The 21,647-nt window shown below is 47.0% G+C and overlaps 1 protein-coding gene across 1 annotated transcript in view; it reads right to left on the reverse strand.

Moving 5' to 3' along the window:
- The window catches only part of THSD7A (thrombospondin type 1 domain containing 7A), a 430,207-nt gene that overhangs the window by 51,061 nt on the left and 357,499 nt on the right, over nt 1-21,647 (reverse strand). Inside the window, exons 16-17 of the mRNA XM_063924405.1 lie at nt 6,154-6,287; nt 4,195-4,348 (exon numbers count right to left, since the gene is read on the reverse strand). Of these exons, the coding sequence (XP_063780475.1) occupies nt 4,195-4,348; nt 6,154-6,287 (288 nt within the window). The remainder of the gene's footprint in view (nt 1-4,194; nt 4,349-6,153; nt 6,288-21,647) is intronic.

Raw genomic sequence — 21,647 nt, forward strand, 5'->3', positions numbered from 1 at the left:
AACTGGTACAAACCTACTCCTACCACAGCCACATAACTTATCCAACCATTACACATGGAACAAACCCACTCCGATTACAGCCACATAACCTATTCATCCATTACAACTGGTACAAAGTCACTCTTACCACAGCCACATAACCTATCCAACCATTACAACTGGTACAAACCTACTCCTGCCACAGCCACATAACCTATCCAACCATTACAACTGGTACAAAACCACTCCTACCACAGCCACGTAACCTATTCATCCATTACAACTGGTACAAAGTCACTCTTACCACAGCCACATAACCTATCCAACCATTACACCCGGTACAAACCTACTCCTACCACAGCCACATAACTTATCCAACCATTACACACGGAACAAACCCACTCCGACCACAGCCACATAACCTATTCATCCATTACAACTGGTACAAAGTCACTCTTACCACAGCCACATAACCTATCCAACCATTACAACTGGTACAAACCTACTTCTACCACAGCCACATAACCTATCCAACCATTACAACTGGTACAAACCCACTCCTATCACAGCCACGTAACCCATCTAACCATTACAACTGGCACAAACCCACTCCTACCACAGCCACATAACCTATCCAACCATTACAACTGGTACAAACCCACTCCTACCACAGCCACATAACCTATCCAACCATTACACCCGGTACAAACCCGCTTCTGCCACAGCCACATAACCTATCCAACCATTACACCCGGTACAAACCTACTCCTACCACAGCCACATAACTTATCCAACCATTACACACGGAACAAACCCACTCCGACCACAGCCACATAACCTATTCATCCATTACAACTGGTACAAAGTCACTCTTACCACAGCCACATAACCTATCCAACCATTACACCCGGTACAAACCTACTCCTACCACAGCCACATAACTTATCCAACCATTACACACGGAACAAACCCACTCCTACCACAGCCACATAACCTATCCAACCATTACAACTGGTACAAACCTACTCCTACCACAGCCACATAACCTATCCAACCATTACAACTGGTACAAACCCGCTCCTACCACAGCCACGTAACCCATCTAACCATTACAACTGGCACAAACCCACTCCTACCACAGCCACATAACCTATCCAACCAAAACAACTAGTACAAACCCACTCTGACCACAGCCACATAACTTATCCAACCATTACACACGGAACAAACCCACTCCGACCACAGCCACATAACCTATTCATCCATTACAACTGGTACAAAGTCACTCTTACCACAGCCACATAACCTATCCAACCATTACAACTGGTACAAACCTACTCCTACCACAGCCACATAACCTATCCAACCATTACAACTGGTACAAACCCGCTCCTACCACAGCCACGTAACCCATCTAACCATTACAACTGGCACAAACCCACTCCTACCACAGCCACATAACCTATCCAACCATTACACCCGGTACAAACCCGCTCCTACCAGAGCCACATAACCTATCCAACCATTACAGCCGGTACAAACCCACTCCTGCCACAGCCACATAACCTATCCAACCATTACAACTGGTACAAACCCACTCCTACCACAGCCACATAACCTATCCAACCATTACACCCGGTACAAACCCGCTTCTGCCACAGCCACATAACCTATCCAACCATTACACCCAGTACAAACCCGCTCCTGCCACAGCCACATAACCTATCCAACCATTACACCCAGTACAAACCCACTCCTGCCACAGCCACATAACCCATCCAACCATTACACCCGGTACAAACCTACTCCTACCACAGCCACATAACTTATCCAACCATTACACACGGAACAAACCCACTCCGACCACAGCCACATAACCTATTCAGCCATTACAACTGGTACAAAGTCACTCTTACCACAGCCACATAACCTATCCAACCATTACACCCGGTACAAACCTACTCCTACCACAGCCACATAACTTATCCAACCATTACACACGGAACAAACCCACTCCGACCACAGCCACATAACCTATTCATCCATTACAACTGGTACAAAGTCACTCCTACCACAGCCACATAACCTATCCAACCATTACAACTGGTACAAACCTACTCCTACCACAGCCACATAACCTATCCAACCATTACAACTGGTACAAACCCGCTCCTACCACAGCCACGTAACCCATCTAACCATTACAACTGGCACAAACCCACTCCTACCACAGCCACATAACCTATCCAACCAAAACAACTAGTACAAACCCACTCTGACCACAGCCACATAACTTATCCAACCATTACACACGGAACAAACCCACTCCGACCACAGCCACATAACCTATTCATCCATTACAACTGGTACAAAGTCACTCTTACCACAGCCACATAACCTATCCAACCATTACAACTGGTACAAACCCGCTCCTACCACAGCCACGTAACCCATCTAACCATTACAACTGGCACAAACCCACTCCTACCACAGCCACATAACCTATCCAACCATTACACCCGGTACAAACCCGCTCCTACCACAGCCACATAACCTATCCAACCATTACACCCAGTACAAACCCGCTCCTGCCACAGCCACATAACCTATCCAACCATTACACCCGGTACAAACCCGCTCCTGCCACAGCCACATAACCTATCCAACCATTACACCCGGTACAAACCCACTCCTGCCACAGCCACATAACCTATCCAACCATTACACCCAGTACAAACCCGCTCCTGCCACAGCCACATAACCCATCCAACCATTATAACTGGTATATTGTTGTTGAACTGTGCACCTGTGTGATCACCATGTCCCAGAAGACAAGTACGTATTATATAAATGTCTTTTTGCTCAGCAAGACAGTTAGAAAAACAAACGCAGTGTATTGTTATTATTATTATAATACAGTATGTGTCATTTGGCTGTTGTAGAGGTTGGGAGGAATGCACCATGGTCCTCTACGTGTGGCTTTGGTGGTGGTGCCAGTATTGGGATTATGTAGAACGCTATGTGACCCTTCCCTAATGTACATAAGGTTATTGGAATAATGAAGTCATCTCTGGTAGTTGAACAAGTGACCTGCAAACAGGTGTTTGCTCATCTCTGCATCTAAGGTCACATCCTAGGACCAATCAGCTCTACAACATGTGACAGGTGATACAGGAGAATCATCCAATCGTATCCCTGTGTGTGGCATCCTCTTACTACCATCAACAGTCTCCTTTACTGACGCGCATGTCCTCATACTGTCTCTCCTTGCTCCTTATCTCACTTTAGTTGTCTGCTTTACATTTAGCTATTGAGTACATCTCCACATTACACATATATGTGGATGCCTGCTGTTTAACAATAAGAACATAAACACATATCATCTGATGACTTCCAATCAAGTCGTTTAGGCAAATGGAGATAGAGGAGTGTTACTAATACTGGACACAACTACTGCTCTATAACCCAAACCAATCTTCAGCTGCCATGCAATCCTATAGGTAGCCATGTACACTGTAGTTTTACTTGTGCCAAACAGCCTCTCTTGGCGTGCCGGGCAACTCAACTGCACCAAGCGTCTTTGTCACTCTAAACGTGCGTCTGGCATAAATAAAACAACTGAAAATGACTAAACAGCTCTGCTAGACTGCACTAATCAATCTGGTGTGCGATAAGTACATCTGTGTGCGACTGCGCCCGACTCTGTATACGAAGTGCTGCAATGCAGCAGCAGCAGCTTTCTCTCACTGCAAGTACCACTGCGCTTCATCTGCCACTTTGTACGTGGTTAAGACTAATTTCTGTGCAGTTACAGTACAGCCTGGGGTCTCTAGTACCCTGTAACATGAAAAATGTACAGAGAAAGATGGCGCACTACACGCCTCGGAGCTTCTCAGTCGCAGCGTATGGCGTATTGATGCAAGGTGTATGAGGGCACATCTGTACTATGAGAGAACGCCAACTTGCTCTACCAACTACGGAATCTGGAGATTATGGTGCTGCAATAGGAATACAGGTGTGTGATTTTGAATTTTGGATAAGGGATACTCAACCTGCATTGACTCTATGGTGACACCATGAGCTGATCTGTACTAACCTATGGCGTATAAGTTTACTCATTGTCTCCTATAGTGGATGCGGCCATTCTTAGCCAATACTGATCGCCATGCAGCCGATCCATACACTGGGCACTAGTGACACTTCTGAGGCACTTACCAAAGGACATTTGCTCCACGGGCTCCACTCTGACATGACGCAATCCTCGGGACACGGCAGCTTGCAGTTTCTTGCTCCGAGAGGCATTTCTTCTGGCTCACAAAGATAGTCTTCAACGACGTCTGCAGGGCCATCCACCGTGTTCTGCATACACCTGGCGGCGAAGAATATAAATCTACACAAATGCACAGTGTAATGAGCATTACTATAGTAGTATGTGTACAGTATGTAGCCACCCAACCCTGTATAAGATACTGCTGCTGTACTGTAAATAGATGCCCAGTAGCTGCAGTACCATATGTAGCCAGAAGGTGGCAGTACAGAGTGTATAAAGCTGCAACACACCATTGGAAAGATTTGCCTATGGTGGTCTTTCTACCGCTTCTCATTCATGGCTGTAGGAGAAATGGAGGAGATCCAGGAAAAATGGCAGGGCAGACCAGCTCCTCTGTTACACAATTTGCTCAAAGTCGGGGTTCATACATAAATACTTGGAGCCTGGTTTCTTTTATACCTGGCAAAAGCAGCTTTTATATCAGCTATTCTGCCTGTTCCAGAACTGATGATGAAAATGCACAGTTCTAAGGGTAATGACTCGTCATTCTGCATTAATGAATGGAGGGGGAGATGTATCAAACCTATGGGCAGATGTACTAAGCCTTGAAGAGTTATAAAGTGGACAGAGAGAAACTACCATCCAATCACCTCCTGTCATTTTTTAAACACAGTCTGGAACATGGCAGTTAGGAGCTGATTGGCTGGTACTTTATCTCTGTCCACTTTATCACTCTCCAAGGGTCAGTAAATAGATCCCATATTTATAAGTAAATTAAATTGATCTGTGCAGGGTAAAATCCATTATACAGGGTTACACTAAACAGGAGATTCTTGGTATAATATAGCGCTCACCCACTCCTCTCCCCATTACATCTTTGACCTTATCTCCTGTTACACGCCCTTCCTCTTCGCTCTGCTAATGCACGCCGACTCTCCTGCCTACTGATTACTTCCTCCCACTCCTACCTCCAAGATTTTTCACATGCTGCGCCCTTCCTCTGGAATTCTCTACCTCTCCCCCTCAGACTTTCCACCTCTCTACAAAACTTCAAACGGGGTCTCAAAACCCACTTCTTCACCAAACCCAGCCAAATCTCATCCTAACCCTCTGTTCCACACTCTCTATGTACCCCGTCTGTGTCACCCCTGTCTGTCTACCCCTCCCCTTTAGAATGTAAGCTCTCACGAGCAGGGCCCTCTTCCCTCATGTGCTTTTACAGCTCTTACATAACCTATCTTCTTTTCAATACTCCCTTTGATGGCACCAAATCCCTCTGTATTCTGCCGCACTGATACTTATTTCAGTGCTGTTTACTGAGCAGCTATGTTTATATACCCTGTACTTGTCCTATATTGTATTAAAGGGTGGTCTTCTGTTTGCCGGCGGTCGGGCTCCCGGCGCTCAGTATACCGGCGCCGGGAGCCCGACAGCCGGCATACCGACAATTATTTTCCCTTGTGGGGGTCCACGACCCCCATAGAGGGAGAATAAAATAGTGTGGCGCGCGTAGCGCGCCACCGTGCCCGTAGCGTGGCGAGCGCAGCGAGCCCGCAAGGGGCTCATTTGCGCTCGCCAAGCTGTCGGTAAGCCGGCGGTCGGGCTCCCGGCGCCGGGATGCTGGTCGCCGGGAGCCCGACCGCCGGCCACCCGTAGTGAACCCGTATTAAACTGTAAGTCACTGTCTTCATGATTTTCTAATTTGTTTACTCTGTAATTGGGTGCTGCGCATCCTATGTGGCGCCATATAAATAAAGGATAATAATAATAATAATAATAATAATAATAATGTATTCCTTTAGAGAGGAGTCTTCATTTTAGTAACTCTGATTTTTCCGGTCACTGCACTGCAAGGGAACACGGCTTTAGTATAAAGTCTAAGTTGCTTTATTCCTTATACTTACCGTACTTTCTTAGTCTGGACCCCTTCTCCACAGTTCTGCTTAAGGTCAACGTTTGTGACTTTACATATACTCCACGGTTCTGTAATCCAGACGTACTGATTGCAGTCACTGTGACACGGAACCACTTCATACACCTGCAGAACAGACAATAATGTATAGGTGATCCAAAGCACTCTGCCCAGATGGAAAGTGATTTATTTATGCATACATCTATAAGTGCCGGGAAGACGGGATGCAATCACCTGATTACATTACATCCCCTACGGTTCTAAAATGACAGGAACGTCTAAGCGCTTAGTGGGTTTGCAGGTAAAAGCATTTTGCAGTCTGCCGGCTTATTTCACCCGGTAATAGGATCTGCAAATAGCATTTGCAATCTCTCAGGCACTTCGAGTACTGGTATATCAAATTATTACTTTGTATTTTGCCCAGTAAATATTTATGAGGTCAGCCTTGTACTCTACACAATTACTGTACAGGGCCTGGGAGCTCCTGAAGTCCATGCAAAAGAGGAAATGGGCAGCAGCACATTAATGGCTATTTATTTATTAATTAAGATCTATTTATACAGTATAGCGTCAACGTATCCCGTTGTGCTTTACAATTGGGATTAATATGGTTACAAGACAAAATTGGGCAACAAAGAGGTAAGAGGGCCCTGCTTGCAAACTTGCAATCTACAGCTGTCACATAAGAAAGAGGGGGCTACTCCGGAACACGCGGAGCCCAAATGTAACCTCCAGAGAGATGCCGTAAGTGGCGAGATTTCAGTGATTTAGCCGCTGGTGTCTTTAAAAGAATTGATTGTAAAACTAAGGGGGAAGTGTATCAAACCTTCTATAGAGTAGAGAAGTGGACAAGTGGAGAAGTAACCAATAAGTGTCTAGCTATCATTTTATAGAATGTACGTGACAAATGCTAGCTAGAAGCTGATTCATCGCTAGGGACAATTTCTCCACTCCTCAACTTCTTCACTCTTTAGAAGGTTTGATACATTTCCCCCTAAGTGCTGACTGGTTGCTAGGAATGAATGCACAATTCTGCACACACACACACACACACACACACACACACACACACACACACACACACACACACACACACACACACGCTCAGTGCATACAGTGCTAGCTATGATCATGCCTACTGCTGTAGGACTCATTCCTCTTGTGTCATGTCTAGATGCGCGTTTCTCTGCACTTGCCCATGGAAACGAGTGCCTACAGTTACACCGTTCCTCAACTCCCTATGACAGGGCAATTTAACACTTCCATGGGATGCAGCTGTGATATATCTATACTGTATTTGCTGCCACTGATCTCTGTGGGATAATAAGAGTGCAGTGGGTAAGGAAGTTATGGAGAGTTGTAAGATACAATGTATATATAAGCACTGGGGCTCCACCTATAACTCATGGTCAGGGCCAGATCAAGGCTGGTAGGGGCCCCGGGCAACGAACGTGTGGAGGCATCCACTACTAAAATTGTGTCCAAAGACACCACACACACACACACACCGTCCCCGCGCAAACACTCACTCACTCACACTCACCCACTCATGGAGCAGCGCATTAGCACACACCAGCGGCTAAATCAGTGTCTCGCGGGACAGTGAAGGGAAATCCCATGAGACACCGGCGTGTGTCACTGAGTCTGTACAAGGAGCTCCTCGGCCATCTTTAATGGCCGACATCAGCCATACATACTGCACCAGTATCTGCTTGGAGATAGAGGATATACATGAGCTCCTGTCCCTCACAAAAGCAGAACTGAGGAGAAACATATCTGACTAATGACACCTTTTAAAAAAGCCACGGCCACATGTCCTATGTCACACGGATTTAGTGCTTTTAACTACTGAGCCAGTCATCTTCACTTTCTTCTCTTCTGTTTTGATAGGTGCACCAGTATTTCTGTCAGGGCCCTAACTAGGGGGTGCTCTGGTGCTGCCGCCAAGGATGCAAGGCCGGGGAGGCGACAATATTGCTGACCTGGTGTCCCCTGTATTTAGCTTGGAGGCCAGGGTGTCTGGAGAGCCAGCAGTGCTCAGTATCCAGCTCCCAGCACCCTCTTCTGTGACGTCTCATGTTCTGGAGAGGGGCAATGGCGGGTCCGGCACAGGGCGCGGTGCCTTTCTGTGGCCCTGATAACTGTTCTACTTACTAATGAGCGGGACTGAAGCCATAAGAGAACTATGATCTCTGGCTGCGTAGGGACGGGCTGGGATGTAATAGAACGTTCAGCGTAACAAGAAGAGGGATAGTTAGCAGTGTGATCAGGTGTCACATGGAGACGAGGTGCTCAGAGTCACTGGGGCTGTGCTTTCCATGGTGCATAAATATGGGAGCAGTAAAAGCATCTTCCATTGTATAACAGCTCTTACCTGAGCCTGCAGCACATGGGCAGAATCCATAGGAAACGTTGGAGAGGAAAAAGAAGGGAAAAAGACAATATAACATGATTAGTATAACAGCATACAGAAATGTGTCAGTCAATTAAATCAAAGTCACAGTAACATACAGGCCTGAGGCAGAGGTGGGCAGAAATCGGGCATCTGTTGCTTGCAGGCTGCAGGCATAGGATACATGTGCAGGCTCCCCCAATGTGTGCGCTTGGTTAGCTGCTAGTCTTTGCCTCCCTCATCAGCGCACGTGTACCCCTACCCTGTACCAGGTGCCGGAGATATGCTTGGTTATGAGCGGTGGGGCAGAATTCTTAGCACTACCCATAGATACAGTAGTTACCTCTTACCCACAGCTGCTCCCAAATACACAAGGCTGGCATCTGCTTCTGTAGCACATTCATAGACCCACCCTTGTATTTTTGGATACACCGATGACCTAAATCTGCGTAGCCCGCAGCTGCATTGACATGCCAAGACTGGGCGTTACCTGCGTGACAGAACCCCATTACAAGCCAGTGACACCACTTCAGTCATAAGGGTATATCAGTGGCGGTATCCGGACTCCAGGTCGACAACAAAAAGGTCGACACACCTTAGGTCGACGCCAATTGGTCGACACACCTTAGGTCGACATGGACAAAAGGTTGACATGGACAAAAGGTCGACAGAAACAAGGTCGACATGTAAAAAGGTCGACATGAGTTTTTAACGATTTTTTTCCTGTTTTGGAACCTTTTCATACTTAACGATCCACGTGGATTACGATTGGAACGGTAATCTGTGCCGAATGAAGCGAAGGCACCATGCCCGAAACATGGCGAGCGAAGCGGGCCATGCGAGGGGACGCAGTGCACTAATTGGGGTTCCCGGTCACTCTACGAAGAAAACGACACCCAAAAAAACAAAAAACTCATGTCGACCTTTTTCCACGTCGACCTTTTGCCCACGTCGACCTAAGGTGTGTCGACCAATTGGTGTTGACCTAAAGTAGGTGTGCTCTCGGCGGCGTCATCTTTCCATGCTGAATTCGGAAAAATGGCGCCAACACAGCGGACACCACTGAGCCAAAGTCTTTGCACTTGATGGAACGATGGTAACACCCAGAGCCGGCCCTAACCAATATGATGCCCTAGGCAAGATTTTGGCTGGTGCCCCCTAGCACCACCGCTGGTTCCGCCTCTGACCTTGCACCTCTTTCCCAGCACCATCACCCCTCACCCATAGCAGTCCTTATATTGGTGTTTGTACCCCCTATATTTTAAATAGGAACAGTTCGCACATTTGACGCACAGCCCAAAAAGGGGTGTGTTTTTGCTGACAAGGGGCATGGCCACACAATAGTAACTCCAATTCCAATTACGCCACACAGTACTGCAACTTCATTCACATTTGATCATGCGATAGTGTTCATAATTCATATTACATCCCACAGTAGTATCACTTTACCTTATAAACGTTACTCCTCACAGTAGAGCCCCTTATTCACATTGCATCACACTGAATTGCTCCTTATTCACATTGCATCACACTGAATTGCTCCTTATTCACATTACACCACACCCTATTGCTCTTTAGTCACATTAAACGACACAGTAGTGCCCTTTCAATATGCAACGCCACTTAGTAGAGCACCTTATACACATAATGCCACACGTTAGTAATGCATTTATACACATAATTCCACACAGTAATGCCCCTTACACATATGAGACACATTACTAATGTCCTTATAAACATAATGCGCCTTACACATTATGACAACATTTATTAATGCCCTTTTTCACATAATGTCCCTTACACATAAGCTGCACATTATTAATGCCCTTATACACATAATGACACACATAGTGCCCCCTACACATTTGCTGCACATTATTAGTGCCCCTATACACATAATGACACACATACAGTAGTACCCTTTTACACATATGCCGCACATTATTAATGCCCTTATACACATAATGACATGCATAGTGTCTCTTACACGTATTTTGCACATTATTAATGCATTTTTACATGACACACATAATGCTCCTTACACATATTCCAAACACTACTGCACAACCAACCCACTCACATGCACACAGCACTCCCACTGCTACTAACACTGTGACCTCTGCCTCTGCTTGGATACAGATGTGTCCTCATAAATATTGCCTCAATGCTAATATCTGGCACCTTTTTTTAATGAAAATGCATCTTATTTGCATTGCTATGTGGCTAGGATGCACAAGCAGCTTCTACTGATTAAAATTATATGCACCATGCCTATATAATGTGTGAGACTGTGGCTGTATCTGCATATGAAATGCTACACACAGAATATAGGCATGCCACATATCATTTTAATCAGCAGAAGCTGCTGATGCCCCTAGGCATATCAAATGCCCTAGGCAATTGCCTAGTTTGCCTATGCCTATGGCCGGCTCTGGTAACACCAATCTGGTGCTCTTATAGGTGGGTCTGCTGCATGGACTGTGGCTGCCGGGCACGGGCACAGGGATGAGTGCGTGTGTGTGTGTGGGGGAGGCTGCTAGGTGGGGAGGCTGACCGCGGCACATGGGACCCCTCATGCATTAAAAGGTCCCTGGTCTAGATATTCTTTTTAACTACACACAACTCTACATTGCCCGTACTTGCCAGCGCCCATTCGCTGCACTGGGAAAATGCACAAGCCATGCTCTGTAACCAGGCGTACGTTCCCCCCCGCATCAGCACCTAAGACAGAGAATTATAACAGCCTAATAATCATTCAAATACTTTTAGAAAAGTTAAGATGCTGGATGAAAGCTTCTAAAAGTTAAAAAAGAGGTGATGTTGCCTATAGCAACCAATTAGATTCTCTCTATCATTTACTAGGATGCAATAAAGAATTGATAAAGAGAATGTGATTGGCTGCTATGGGCAACACCACCTCCTTTTACTTTTAGACGCTTTAGTAAATGTACCCCACAGAATGGATTCTAGGAAACTGTAGATAACATTTTGAAAAATAACCTCTCCTGAGTAGTCGTATCAAATATAGGGCCAAATTCAGACCTGATCGCAGCAGCAAATTTGTTAGCAGTTGGACAAAACCATGTGCACTGCAGGTGGGGCAGATGTAACATGTGCAGAGAGAGTTAGATTTGGGTGGGGAGTGTTCAAACTGAAATCTAATTTGCAGTGTAAAAATAAAGCAGCCAGTATTTACCCTGCACAGAAACAATATAACGCACCCAAATCTAACTCTCTCTGCACATGTTATATCTGTCACACCTGCAGTGCACATGGGGGGTCATTCCAACATGATCGCACGCTAGGATTTTTTTCTGCGCTGCGATCAGGTCAGAACTGCGCATGCATATGCACCGCAATGCGCAGGCGCGCCTTATGGGTACAAAGCGGATCGTTGCTGAGCGATGGATTTTATGAAGAATCCATTCGCACACCCGTTCGCAAGGAGATTGACAGGAAGAGGGCGTTTGTGGGTGGCAACTGACCATTTTCTGGGAGTGGTTGGAAAAACGCAGGCGTGTTGAAGCGTTTGCAGGGCGAGTGTCTGACGTCAATTCCGGGCAAGAACAGGCTGAAGTGATCGCAGCGGCTGAGTAAGTCCTGGGCTACTCAGAAACTGCACAAAACTTTTTTGTACTGCTCGGCTGCACATGCGATCGCACACTTGCAAAGCTAAAATACACTCCCCCATAGGCGGCGATTATCTGTTTTCAGCGTTGCAAAAAATAGCTAGCGAGCGATCAACTCGGAATGACCCCCACGGTTTTGCCCATTAGCTAACATATTTGCTGCTGCTATCAGGTATGAATTAGGTCCCTAGGTCCAGATTTATCAAGCCTTGGAGAGTGATAAATAGCTCGGTGATAAAGTACCAACCAATCACCTCCTAACTGTCATTTGTCATACACAGCCTGTGACATGACAGTTAGGAGCTGATTGGTTGGTACTTTATCACCGTGCTATTTATCACTCTCCAGGGCTTGATAAAAATTTCTTAATAGAAATATTTTCCTATTACTCTTATTTTCTTCTGTACTGACGCACCACACTTCATCTTCCCAATAATCCGGGTGCCGGATACTAACTCATTTACACATTTGCAGCACAGATATGTCGCCATCCTCAGATCTGCTCCCTGGGACGGCGACCTCGCCTGATAGCCGGCACTGCGGCAGTTTAATAAGGATCATGAACGTCTGAGATAATCAGGTTTGGAAGGCGCTACCTTTAGATGCTGCGCTGCTGGGAGACGTTCTATAAGCCAGTGTGCAACCTAATTAGCTAAAAAGGTTTTCTGGTGATGAAGAGAAGGAAGCCTGCAGCAACGCAGCGATTACATTCAGGTATAAGTACAGTGAGGCGCAGAGCAAATTGAGTTTTTCCTAAATTGAAAAGTTTTAAAATGCAATAAAATCCAATTAAAAACCATCATAACAGGAAGATCTGGGAAATGCTGCACGTTACTGATCCAGGAGAGTGACCGAGCGGTGCCTACAAACTGTACTCTACTTATATCGCCAACCCACCTGACCTTTTGTTAAGTGAGATGCACATGGAGATCGTTAACTGGGTATGTGAATTCAACTTTGATTAGCCGCAATTCATTGAAAATTATGAAAACTATGAAATTATTGGCCTGAGTCTGAGTCAGAAGCTGACTGCAGGCATTGCCGATATGCACGCAGTGGCCCGATGTTGCAAGTACTGCGCATGCGTTCAAAGGATTACCCCACGGAACCGCAGAACGAATGTGGATGCAGAGAGAGCGGATCGCAGTGGCTGTTCCTGTGAGGTGATGGGGCAGCTAGCCAGATGTGGGCATGTGGCGGGTGTGGCGCTGTCACACAGGACTCAAAGGTGCAGCCACATCTATGTCCGAGTCAGGCCCTAGATTTTCTAGGCGGATTGCGCCTCACCACAATGGAAGGTTTCAGAGGGAGGCAGTATGGGGTCCAATGATGGACTCTGTACAATATATAAAGGTGTGACATTTTTGTCGGAGAGGGACACATCCTAGGTATGACTAATTTGGTAAAATAAATAAATGGACACAGCTTTCAACACGATGTACATGCGTGTGCAGCAGCAGCGTAATTACCACCATGGCCGTCAGGGGCCTCATCCATTCTGGAGGCCCCCTGGTCTGTTATTCTAATCATGGGTGTTGAAATGCGTAGTAGAGCCAGTTTAGGTTTTCAGTGACACTGTGGTGGACCTAACAGCCCAAGCGGGCTCCAGCGCGTGGGCCCCAAGCATGCTCAAAATAGCTTATTGAGGGCCTCTTCTCTTGGTGCAGTGAGTAGATACACATTTTGGGTGTGGATCATTAGATCGACAGTGTCTAGATCGACAGGGTTGGAAGGTCGACAGGGTTTCTAGGTCAACATGTGCTAGGTCGACAGGTCAAAAGGTCGACATGAGGTTTTTTGTGTGTGTCGTTTTCTTCGTAGAGTGACTGGGAACCCCAATTAGTGCACTGTGTCCCCTTGCATGGCTCGCTTCGCTCGGCACAGGTCACCGTTCCAATCGTAGTCCACGTGGTTCGTTTAGTATGAAAAAGTTCAAAAAAAGAAATAAAATTTGAAAACTCATGTCGACCTTTTGACCTGTCGAACTAGCACATGTCGACCTAGAAACCCTGTCGACCTTCCAACTCTGTCGACCTAGTGACTGTCGACCTATAGTGGTCGACCTAAATAGTGTCGATCTTCAGACCGGATCCCCACATTTCACCCTCCCCCAACCCGCAAATATGTTTTGCTTTTTGGCCTGGAAACTGCTAGTTTTACCCCTATTTGAGTGACAAGCTTAAAGCCACGGAACAGTATACAATGTTTCAGTAAGGCAATGTACTTGAGAACTAAAGTAACAAACACAGTATACAGCTGACATGTGAGAAAAGAGAGTTTATTGCAGGGACATTGCCAGAATATTTTCTGCCAATAAACTCAAATATCCCAAACCACCCGCACATACTGTACATCGATCACAATATAGCATGAATAAAACTATTAGGGGTTAGCGCACTAAGGGCCTCATCCATGATTGTACACATTTGCAATATGTACGGCTTCAGAGCTGATAATGTTAGCAAGTGAACATGTGTTTAGGGATTGTGATTCCGCACTAGTCTTGGATAATTTCAATAGGATGTGTTTAGACAAAAGATGGACAGAAAAATATTGAGGATTAATTCCTGATTATGTCCGTTTGGTGGTGCGACCTGAGTCAGAGGGAAGTGTTTAAGGAAATTTACAAGAAAAGAAGACGCTTGTGTGGGCGCACTCTTGTATGGATTATGATAAACAAATTAGTATGTGTGATCTAAAACATAACTTTTATTCATTGTACCTTCAAATGATGTTCACATCTCACAGGATAAAGACAATTCTAGTCTTAGTTATTAAAATGCAAATATTATATTTAATTTAAAAACAAGGAATGTTCTGGCCCCTCTATTTTCTTCATAGTTTGAACACGGAGTGTACACACAGTCAGTGTTACATCCGTTTCTCTTGGACCAGTACAAGAAATTGTATTGATGAGACCTAGAGTTAGGTCAGGAAGAGATCGGGAACACCCGTGTCCCAAACTGTTAGTGCATATAATTTCCTACGGTTCAATAATACCCTTTTATGGAACAGCTGCAAACCCTCTAGATAAGATAAATATTCCCAATCAAATGGGATGAAGGAAGAAAAGATGGTGATCCTGCTGTTTGTGTATGTCTCAGAGTTGGGTATCGGTACCCGCCTACTGCACTCGGTATTCCCTGGGGGCCTCCCTTCCAGGTACTGACCCAGCCCAGACTGTTTGGCTTCCAAGATCGGACGGGGTTGGGCATAAACAGAGAGGTATGACAGTAGGGTAACTCTGATCCACTAATGAGAGTGCACCTGAATTCACATGGCAGAAAGATCACAGTGAGAAACGAAAAGAGAGACCAACAATTAGGTAGTAGATCTGCTGTCCACGTTAGACAGGGGAAACTTGGGCTTACCAATGTGTGGTCCTCCCATATGTAACTCAGTCTCTCCCCCTGAATCGTGGATGAGAGTCTACTTAATAAGTGCAGGTAGGAGAGAGATATGTATAGAGTAGTTTACAATGTAAGATTATAAGGATGGTATCAAAAATAAGTGGTGGATATGTCAGTCGAGCAGTCACAATGCCACAAAGGTGTCCAGGTGGGTGTACAGTGACAAACAGGTAGAGTGAGGAGATTTGACCAGATCCTGATATAACCTTATTCAGGTTGAATGCAACCCGAAGAATTGATCACACAAATGTTGGATTCACCCGTACAGCGGGCTTGTTCACTTCCAGGTCAGTTGAACTGACCTGGAAGTGAACAAGCCCGCTGTACGGGTGAAATGCGTTTTCCCTAGGGACCCCGGTCACCGGACTTGGAATATGGAATACAACATATGCTGACCCAGGGATCTGATCTGGGCAGCACACGGTACCACTTATCTGGAACTTTTTCTGCATTTTCTTTCCCTTCTCCTTATACTTAGTATAGTGTATGACATTACAGTTTTCACGCACCCTGTGTGGCTATGTGGACAATGTATACCTTACAATAGGAATTCATCCCTTTTGTGTCCTCACCTATATGATAAGACTGATAGTAAGCATTTACATCTAGCTATAGAAACCTGAGTCCGCTGCTCAAATTTACAATCTGTATAAAGCGCAACTGTTAATTCCTGTATGTGATATTGCGGCTCCTACGCATCCCATACGGTATTGTAAGTAATATACACCTCAATGCAGGGATTATACCCAGTGTTTGCTACAATTCTCTCTATTTCGTTACTTTGGGTGTACAGAGTATAATCTATGTTGCTCATAGATCACTAATGCAGACAGGTGTCTGATATTCATTTAATCCAAATCCTGTTGTGTACATATCATCCCTTATAAATATCCAACATTTGTGTGATCAATTCTTCATGTTGCATTTAACCTGAATAAGGTTATACCAGGATCTGGTAAAATCTCCTCACTCTACCTGTTTGTCACTGTACACCCACCTGGACACCTTTGTGGCATTGTGACTGTACGACTGACATATCCACCACTTATTTTTAATACCATCCTTATAATCTTACATTGTAAACTACTCTATACATACCTCTCTCCTACCTGCACTTATTAAGTAGACTCTCATCCACGATTCAGGGGGAGAGTTACATATGGGAGGGCCACACATTGGTAAGCCCAAGTTTCCCCTGTCTAACATGGACAGCAGATCTACTACCTATATTGTTGGTCTCTCTTTTCATTTCTCACTGTGATCTTTCTGTCAGGTGCACTCTCATTAGTGGATCAGAGTTACTCAACTGTCATACCTCTCTGTTTATGCCCAACCCCGTCCGATCTTGGAAACCAAACAGTCTGGGCTGGGTCAGTACCTGGAAGGGAGGCCCCCAGGGAATACCGAGTGCAGTAGGCAGGTACCGATACCCAACTCTGAGACATACACTAACAGCAGGATCACCATCTTTTCTTCCTTCGTCCCATTTGATTGGGAATATTTATCTTATCTTGAGGGTTTGCAGCTGTTCCATAAAAGGGTATTATTGAACCGTAGGAAATTATATTATATTATATATTATATATAAATTATTAACAGTTTGGGACACGGGTGTTCCCGATCTCTTCCTGACCTAACTCTAGGTCTCATCAATACAATTTCTTGTACTGGTCCAAGAGAAACGGATGTAACACTGACTGTGTGTACACTCCGTGTTCAAACTATGAACCAAATAGAGGGGCCAGAACATTCCTTGTTTTTAAATTAAATATAATATTTGCATTTTAATAACTAAGACTAGAATTGTCATTATCCTGTGAGATGTGAACATCATTTTAAGGTACAATGAAGAAGTTATGTTTTAGATCACACAGACTAATTTGTTTATCATAATCCACACAAGAGTGCGCCCACACAAGCGTCTTCTTTTCTTGTAAATTTCCTTAAATGTGAGCAAGTGAGGCAGCCACTGAGAAAGGATGGTAGACACCCACCGGAGCTATTGCGCACACATCCTCAGCCTATAAGCAACAAAGAGGATCGTCGCCCTACGACTATGGAGACTGTCCGCGGCAGTAGCAACACAGGAGCATGTTTCTTAACATGCATGATCGCAGCTGAAGGCAGCTACATGCCCCAGAAAAAGCCCTATGTTTTTTCCGCCTCTCCCCATTACATCCCGCAAATGGTCCCTTCCTGCCAATCAGTCTACGATAAAAAATCTCAGTGCGAACGCAACTCCACATTGACGCTTGTACAGTGTGACCGCTGTGCATGCGCAGTCTGCCGATAACTCTTTTGTTGCGTGAACGTCGGCGATTGCGTACAAACATGAATAAGGCCTTTAGACAAATTATGGGGAGGGAGGGGTAAATTTCTAGTCTTTCCCCCTAAGCTGCCTTCTCCTTGTCACGTGGAATGACCATCCTAACAGGAAAGCTGCTGGAGGATGTGTGGGGTGGAGCTACACTGCACACATGTAATAATGAGATGACCCTCTGGTTATGTGCGCCACTCTGCGTCATCCCTGCAATCCTGTAATACTATAGTTTCCTTGTGTTAGGAGATTAATGATGGCATGTGCAAATGTACGGTATACAAAAAGTTTTCTCGTTCTTCTCCTAACACATTTAACTGAATTATATACTTATATAGCAACAATATATTCCTCCGGACTATGGGGGTCATTCCGAGTTGATCGCTAGCTGCCGTTGTTCACTGCGCAGCGATCAGTGGAAAAAACGGGTAATCTGCGCATGCGTAGGCACCGCATTGCGCACGCGCATCGTACGGGTACAAAGTCCATTGTGGTTTTGCACTGGTTCTAGCGACGATTCCAATCGCACAGCCGGCCGCAAGGTGATTGACAGAAAGAGGGCGTTTCTGGGTGTCAATTGACCGTTTTCAGGTAGTGTTTGGAAAAACGCAGGCGTGCCGGAGAAAACGCAGGTGTGGCTGGGCGAACGCTGGGAGGGTGTACGACGTCAAAAGCCAACCCTCCAACGTTAGAATCAACGCACACGAAGAGTAAGTTCAGGGCTGGTCTTGTTTTGCACAAAATGTTTTTGCAGGCGCTCTGCTGCACAGGCGTTCCCACTTCTGCAAAGCAAAAATACACTCCACGGTGGGCGGCGACAATGCGTTTGCACGGCTGTTAAAAACTGCTAGCGAGCGATCAACTCAGAATGACCCCCAATACTCATATACTCATTATTTTAAAATAACACAATAATACAAAATCCAATTCTCTTGATTCTTAGAAGTCCAGTAGAGGGCAGCAGCGGTGCGTAGCGGCAGTAGTCACCAAGCTTTCACATGATGAAGGGAAATATGATCCGGTCTTAAATCCGGTCTTAAATTACAAGTTAGTCACTTTGACCAATTGTCGTACTGTAATAACGCAGAGTGGTTTTACAGAACAGAAGGTGACAGTTCCAATATAATGGGAAATGCTGCCTCAGGGCTGGATCGTACTGGAGTATTCCCAGAATGCGCTGTGCAATATCCGCACTCAGCTGCATCGTGATCCATACTGCTAATCAATAATCATTATCGTCATGATAATAATAATAATACAGATCTTCTCTCCTGTGTGTGCGGACGCTCCGTATCAGGGCTGGAAAGCGGCACTACTGGAGATAAGAGGAGCTTTGGCGCAGTGGTGTCCTATGTGCTGAATTCCCATTGTTGTTACGCCATTGATCCGCATGTTATTACTGCAATACAGGGACTTCGTATAAAGCTGCTCTGGGATGCTTTTATAGGAAGAGTGTATATTAGGAATGGGAATTAAAGCTTTGATTACACTGAATAATATTAAATATACAGTATTACATACTATTTTTAGGGTTTGCCTCAATGTAAGAACACGTGTAAGGGTTCAGAGAGGCAGTGCTAGGCAGGCAAGTCATCCAGTTATAACACCCCTGACATGGTCACATTTACTAGAACTTGTCAGCACATAACGTTTGGCAGCCTATGTCCTGCTCAGCCATCACTGCTCTTACCTGGAAATCAAATTAGGTACATTTAACCAATTGTTGTATACTCCCCATACAGTAAGCAGAGTATAACATGCAAGGCCATCTTATCGTATAGGCACACTGGGCAGATGCCCAGGGCTCCGTGATTCTAGGGGCCTTTGAGCAATGGTGGCTTGGGCCAGAGAGCATCTGCCTCCTGGGCTGGTGAATTATATCCAATCAGACCTCCTGGGCTGGTGAATTACATCCAATCAGAGCAGCCAGGCAGCATTCTCTACCAGCCTCCCATGCTGCAGCCAGACAGTGAATGACTGTCAGCTTGCTGATTGGTGGATGGCTGGAGTGATCCAGCAAACAGCATTCTTTACCTGTCTACAGCCAGAAAGTGAATGACTGTCAGCTTGCTGGTTGGTGGATGGCTCTAGGCATCTACCAATCAGAGTGCTGTCATTCACTCTATGAAAGCATTGCTTTGCCCAGGGCCTTCAAAGCTGTTAAGACAGCATGGAAGGAAGGGTGTAGCAAATGGGGAGAAACTGGAGCTCATGCTCCAGGGGCCATCGTTCTTTTGGACATCAATGTGCTTCCCTCTTCTCTCATATCACCACCTGCTCCTACTCTTTGCCTTCTCTGAGCTGGGTCCCACCTCCCACCCAGGGCCCTGACGTCAGCCAGTCCAGGTTGCACGGATTGAGCGTCAGTCACAAACTTAGAAGCTGTGTCCCTGCTGCTGAGGGGAGGCCTGAGCCAGGTGCTGCTGAGAACCCGAGTCGTAGTGCCTGCAGTGACTGGGAGGAACCCGAGTCTGGTGTGACTTCTCTGACCCAGCCTCTCAGCAGCAGCACCCGGCGCAGGGCTCCCCTCAGCAGCAGCACCCTGGCTCAGGCCTCCCCTCAGCAGCAGCACCCGGCTCAGGCCTTCCCTCAGCCGCAGCACCCGGCTCAGGCCTCCCCTCAGCAGCAGCACCCGGCTCAGGACTCCCCTCAGCAGCAGCACCCGGCTCAGGACTCCCCTCAGCAGCAGCACCCGGCTCAGGACTCCCCTTAGCAGCAGCACCCGGCTCAGGACTCCCCTCAGCAGCAGCACCCGGCTCAGGACTCCCCTCAGCAGCAGCACCCGGCTCAGGACTCCCCTTAGCAGCAGCACCAGGCTCAGGACTCCCCTTAGCAGCAGCAGCACCCGGCTCAGGACACCCCTTAGCAGTAGCACCCGGCTCAGGACTCCCCTCAGCAGCAGCACCCGGCTCAGGACTCCCCTCAGCAGCAGCACTCGGCTCAGGATTCCCCTCAGCAGCAGCACCCGGCTCAGGCCTCCCCTCAGCAGCAGCACCCGGCTCAGGCCTCTCCTCAGCCGCAGCACCCGGCTCAGGCCTCCCCTCAGCCGCAGCACCCGGCTCAGGCCTCCCCTCAAGCGCAGCACCCGACTCAGGCCCCCCTCAGCCGCAGCAGCACTCGGCTCAGGATTACCCTTAGCAGTAGCACCCGGTTTAGGACTCCCCTCAGCAGCAGCACTCGGCTCAGGATTCCCCTCAGCCGCAGCACCCGGCTCAGGCCTCCCCTCAGCTGCAGCCCCCGGCTCAGGCCCCCCTCAGCCGCAGCACCTGGCTCAGGACTCCCCTCAGCCGCAGCACCTGGCTCAGGACTCCCCTCAGGGGATCAGTACTAAATGCCGCCGGCCGGAATCCCGGCGGTCAAAATACCGACGCCGGAATCCCGACCACACAATCCCGACAGGGGTGGCGAGCGGAACGCAGCCCCTTGCGGGCTCGCTTCGCTCGCCACGCTCGGCACACTATTATATTCTCCCTCTATGGGTGTCGTGGACACTCACGGAGGGAGAATATGTCGGGATTGTGGCGGTCGGGATTCCGGCGTCGGTATTTCGACCGCCGGGATTCCGGCCAGCGGCATCTTGACCGCATCCCCCCCTCAGCCGCAGCACCCGGCTCAGGCCTCCCCTCAGCCGCAGCAGCACTCGGCTCAGGATTCCCCTTAGCAGTAGCACCCGGTTTAGGACTCCCCTCAGCAGCAGCACCCGGCTCAGGGCTCCCCTTAGCAGCAGCACCCGGCTCA

This window comes from Pseudophryne corroboree, chromosome 5, assembly GCF_028390025.1.
Source record: "Pseudophryne corroboree isolate aPseCor3 chromosome 5, aPseCor3.hap2, whole genome shotgun sequence".
Classification (NCBI taxonomy): Eukaryota; Metazoa; Chordata; class Amphibia; order Anura; family Myobatrachidae; genus Pseudophryne; species Pseudophryne corroboree.